Source organism: Frankliniella occidentalis, unplaced genomic scaffold (assembly GCF_000697945.3).
Source record: "Frankliniella occidentalis isolate FOCC.00 unplaced genomic scaffold, Focc_3.1 Scaffold169, whole genome shotgun sequence".
Classification (NCBI taxonomy): Eukaryota; Metazoa; Arthropoda; class Insecta; order Thysanoptera; family Thripidae; genus Frankliniella; species Frankliniella occidentalis.
The window spans coordinates 607,254-612,615 of NW_026267295.1; the positions used below are offsets into that span (position 1 = coordinate 607,254).

The 5,362-nt window shown below is 62.5% G+C and overlaps 1 protein-coding gene across 1 annotated transcript; it reads left to right on the top strand.

Annotated features, from left to right (window-relative positions):
* The first annotated feature begins 2,381 nt into the window (after positions 1–2,381).
* LOC113205620 (tektin-2-like) lies at positions 2,382–5,154 on the top strand. Its single transcript, XM_026421349.2, has 7 exons — positions 2,382–2,811; positions 3,287–3,564; positions 3,651–3,857; positions 3,930–4,144; positions 4,215–4,437; positions 4,521–4,744; positions 4,831–5,154. Exons 2-7 carry the CDS (start codon positions 3,340–3,342, stop codon positions 5,027–5,029), a joined length of 1,293 nt encoding a protein of 430 aa, XP_026277134.2. The 5' UTR covers positions 2,382–2,811; positions 3,287–3,339; the 3' UTR covers positions 5,030–5,154.
* The last annotated feature ends 208 nt before the right edge of the window (positions 5,155–5,362 follow it).

Here is a 5,362-nt window from a genome sequence, read left to right on the forward strand (position 1 = left end):
CGCACGTGGCGCGGCTCTTTGTTTTGCAGGGGTGGGAAGCGGAGGGAAAGAGAGAGGGAGAGCGAGAGGGGCGGGGGAGAAGGACAGAGAGTCACGCGCGTGCCGGTCACCTACGCCTGCCCTGCCTCCGAGCCAGTGACACCCCATTGGACCTAAATCGGCCGGCGGCGGCCCCCCGTCCCGTCCGTCCGACCCCCCAAGCCCCGGGATGGCTCGACCCTCCTTAGCCTCGCCCTTTGGAGTTTGAACCGAGCTCAGCCAGCCTCAGGCAGCGCGCGCGATTCTAATTTTCCCCGTCGTTGACGTGCCGTGGAGTGGAGTAAGGGGACGCTCGGTCTCGGGGGCGCGCGGTTGAAGTAGGAAGAAGGGTAAGCCGCCCCCCTCCCCCTCCCTGCACGCCCTGTTGCCCCCGAGTGCCTGGGCTCTTATTTCAGGGAAGGTTAAGACGTCCTTCGCAACCCTTTGCCGAGCCGAGATGGGCGCCCCAAGGACAATATTGCCCGCCAAGCTAACTCATCCGCCCTGGCCCGGGCCAGCCCAGGAACAACCCCGTGGGTCGACGTGAGAGTCCAGAGGTCTCCCGTGGCTGTCCCTTTTATTTTGAACCTGCACCCGCGGCTGTCGCGCACATCCTGCATCCGATGGCCTCCTCCCCTCCCTGTTGTAGGCCCCCTCCTGGCTCAGGTGGTGCGCCCGCGCCCCGGCCACCCCGCGGCTCCGGCCTGCGCCGTAAATAAACATACGGCATGCCGGGGCAGGTGCACCCCGTGGCGGAGCGTGGAGGTGTATTGAACTTTCACTCTTTTATGAGGCCGGCGGGGAGTTGGCGGGGAGCTGCTGTGGCACACGGGGGCACACGGGGGCGCGCTCGCGCGCACGCACACACACACCTGTGCACCGCATGCGCTGGCTGGGGCTGCTGCTGCGCCACCCCTGCATGAGTTCTTCTCCGTCTGCAAGCTCCCCTGATGCTCACGAAGGGATGACAAATTCCTCATACTCATATGTCGAGGCAGCCAAGAAAGAAATAAAGAAATGCCCGCTCTGAATATGAAGGGGGCAGCAGACGCGCGTGGATCGGCGAGAGGCTGCGTGCTGCACTTCATGACCTCGGCGCTTCCGCCGAGCTTCGCCGGACACAAACCGACCGGACTCGCCGCATATGTGAGGAGGGATGGGACAGGAAGGGGAGCGGGAGCGGGAGCGGGAGGGGCGCCGCCGCGGAGCTGGACGTGATTTAGGGCCGTGATAACCCTTCGGCCGACTTGTCCCCTCTAATATTGTGCGACTCCACTTTGTCAGGCCGGAGCGGCCGGATAGTGGCCCGGGTTAAGCGGGCCGGAGCGAATAACGCGTCTGGACGACATCCTACACGTCATCCCTCGGCGGGGACCCCCCTCCGCCCAAGCACCACCGCGGGGTGGGCTCGGGGCACAAACAGAACTATAACCGCTTCTTTGCTGTCGCTAGCCGCGGGCGCGTGGCCCGCACGGCAGATGTGCACCTGCAGCTGCTGCCGCAGATGTGGCAGGCGGCAGGTGCGGCGCGCGCGGAAGCGCGTCCCCCGAGCAGACAGCAACAGTGAGGGCAATAACAGCAGCTGTTGCTACAACCTGCGCGGCAGTTCTACGATCAATAAGGGTGCGTTTCTGCGTAAGGGTGAGCCCCTCGCACCCCGCCGCGCCGCGCCACGCCTCGTGGCAGCCCAACCCTCGGCCCGGGCTCGGGGTGGCCCCCGCCCTGGCGCGGCTCGGCGCGCCACCGCCCGCCGCCCCTAGGCCCGACACCAGCTCTCCGCCCCTCGGCGTCTAGGGTGGCCGCACGCCGCCCGGCTTCTGCAGCGGCCACGTCTGACGCATACAGGCGCAACGGCAAAGGGGAGACGGGAGATGTGACGGAATTCGTCACTGCATCATATCTTCAGACGCGCAGATTGCATTCTCGAATAGCAGCTGAACAACGTCGATCGCGTTTAGACTCCTGTCCAACACAATACCCAAGAGTGACGAGACTGCAGCGCTTTACATTGGGATTGGGGCGTATTGGGGCCACCCTAGTTGTTGCCGAGCAGACGGCTTGGGGCGGCAAACGACCCACCCTTCCCCTCGCACCCCACCACCGCGGCCCGTCGCGCCCCGCCGCCCCACTGCCACAGGAGGGAGGCCGGCGTCCCCACGTGGGGCGTCGGGAGGGCGGAATGTTGGGAGGGCTCAGCAGCAGTCCGCATGGCCAGGTAAAGTACAGGCCGGGACAAAAAGCTCATTCGCGCACGGCCGTGCGTGTATACTGTGCCGACTGTGCACGGGCTCGGGCTGTACAACTCACCCCCCAACGCTCGGGGAGCGTCCAGAGAGTACTTCCCGTTTTCCTGATATTCATTCAGGGGAGCTCGGCGCCTGCGAGACTCGGGGTAGGCCACCCTGCAGCGCACGCATGCACTTCAGGCAAGATGTTGCCTACCAATCAGGCGCAATGAGGAGCTTCCAGGAATACTACTTTCCGGATGACGCCGCCTTGTCGAAACTATCCAGGATCATAAAGAATCAGGGATCTGAAAGGTGTCTGGGTCACGCTACCCAGTCCTCTGTCGGGCGGACAGCAGCGGGGTGGCGATCCACTGAGCCCCCGGGCTGGAGGGGCTGGAGTGGTGCGTGCGCGGAGTGCAACGGTGGGGCGGCGGGAGCCCAGTTACCCAGGTAACGCACTGCCAACAATCTCCCTCCCACTGCAGCCCCCTAGACGCCCCCGCAGCCGGCATGTAGACGGGCGCACCCGGCCGGAGAGCATCGGAGCGCAGCGCAGCAGGAGCAGGTAGGCAAACCAAACCGCGTGCGCACCGGCGCTGTAAGGTACGCCGGACGCAGGGCGACCGGCGATCCTTGAGTCTTTGAATATCCCGCCGTGTCAGGCCAGACGCAAGGGCCAGCGCGTTGGAGCAAAACTGCATAGTTCAGCAGAATAGGGATGGACACACGGCGCAGCCGTGTGGAGCAGAGTTAGTTACGTATCAGCCGCCGAGACTGTCGGACGAGGCGGGCAACCCGTATCTCCAGTAGAGTGTTTGTGAACCCACTGTCTTAAGACTGTTAACACCGCAAAGCTCAACTGTAAACTACTGTGAACTGTGAACCACCGATTGCAACTGAAATACAAGTGCTTTGGACATCATCATCATATCATTTGTTCATCTTTCGAATCGACTGTTCATATTGAACGTTACAGCGCCGTCACCGCCGCTGTCGGAGCCGATCTGTCACTGCAACCGTAACCGTCCTCTCTTCTCCAGCTGGTCCACTCCCTCGGTACCCGTGTTGGCACCTCCCGGTGGTGGCAGCCGCCATGTCGACGCAGCTGTCGCTGTCGTCGCAGCTGAAGCCGCTGCAGCACCTGAGCAAGGCCGACTGGCAGGCGGGGGTGTGGGCGCTGCGGCAGTGCGGCCAGACGGCGCGCCACGACGGCTTCCGCTTCCGCAATGACGCGCGGACGCTGCGCAACGAGACGCGCGTCCGCACCAAGTGGGACGCCTACCACAACGACTGCCGGCTCGCCGACCGCGTCACCGAGGTGAGGCCCAGCGCGGTCCGGGACCCGACCTCCGGGTCACCGCGAGCGCGAGGGTTCATACCTCACCGACCGCACACTGCTTGCAGGTCGGCCGCTGGCAGGAGATCCTCGGCCGCTGCCTGCGCCAGGTGGAAGCAGAGCAGCGAGACCTGGCCGCCGAGAAGGAGATTTGCGAGCAGGAGCTGGAGAGCATCGCCACGTGTTTCTTGGTGGAGGCCGAGTGCCAGGCCATCATCGACCGGCGGGTCGTCCCGGACCTGGTGGACGCCGAGCGCGAGCAGGAGCTCAAGGATGTGCGTAGCGTCGGGGTGGGGCGTGGTGGGGCACTAGCTCTACTCGGGTGACACGGTACATGGGCTCGGCAGGAGATCGCGGCGCTGGAGGCGCACAAGGCCATGCTGACGGAGCGCTGCCACGCAGCCTTCGAGCAGCACAACCGCCTGGAGGAGGCAGCCTGCAGCCTGCGGCAGGCTACCCGCGACCAGGACGACACGCTCGAGATCGACCACGACAACTTGGCGCGAGACCGCAGCTGCGCCGGCATCACGTTCAAGCCCGACCCCACCGAGATCGTCAACAAGTACGTACTATATAAGCAGTCGAGTCTGCAAGGATGCCTGCCGACGTGCTTCACCGTGTCCTTGCAACAGCATCGTCCCGTACGAGTCCTGGCTCGACCACTGCCGTTGCACCAAGCTCCGCGGGGACAACGAGCTCGCCAGCAGCGCCAAGCTGCGCGAGGCCATGCAGGTGGCGCGGGCCAGGGCCAGGAACGACCTCACCGCCCACAAGGACGCGACCGAGTTCGCCATGCGCAAGTGCGTCTACGAGACTCAGCGAGCTAAGAACGAGCTCGAATGGCAAAAGATGAACGTGAGTGCACCTGAGCAGGCGTAGGTGACTCGGACTCGCATGCGTCGCTTGTGGTTCTGGTTGTAAGAAAGCGATCGTTACAGCTCAAGGAGGCCATGGCACGGCTGCACAAGGAGATAGCGGACCTGACCAACGCGCTGCGCGACAAAACAGAGTGCCTGATGCTGGCCGAGACCCGCCTTGAGAACCGCAAATACCGGCCGGGCCTCGAGCAGGCGCGGGACGAGCCCATGGTAGGGCTGTGCGACGAGGTGCTGCAACTGCGCAGGACCATGCAAGAGCTGCAGGACCGCCTGGACCACGCAAAGTAGGTGCAACGCGCGGAGGGACGGCACCTTGAAGTGCAGAAGGAACGAATTACGACATGACTTGACGGCGCCTCTTCTGTCTCAGGGCAACGTACAACGGCATGGAGGACCTCCTGGTGGCGACCGATAAGGACCTGTCGGGTAAGATACTCGCCCTGACGGCGGCCATCCACTGCCTCGACACCCACAAGCGCTTCGCCATGGGCGACGCCGTGCCCTTCCGTACAGAGACCTCGCGGAACGTGGCGCTCACCAAGGTGGAAAACGAAGTGGCTCGGCATTGAGCCGAACACGCAGGCAGGATTGGTTGATTGGGATCATACGAAATTTGTACATTGCTTCAAGCTGACCATTAAGGACAGCGATTTCTCACAAGCACAATATAAATTTCGAAAAATACTGCACAATTGTGAAGATTACTTTAATTGCATTATTTGACATCTTTGCATAGTCCATTTTCGCCTCCGCCCCAGCTCAGGAAAAGGAACAATGATGGTAGAGCAAACAATAAGTCATTTATAAAACGTGCTTTAATGTTGCCAACCTTGAGTAGTGTGGTGGTACGGTAAAAGAACATAGTACAATATACTACATTACATAATGTTAAAAAATTAAAA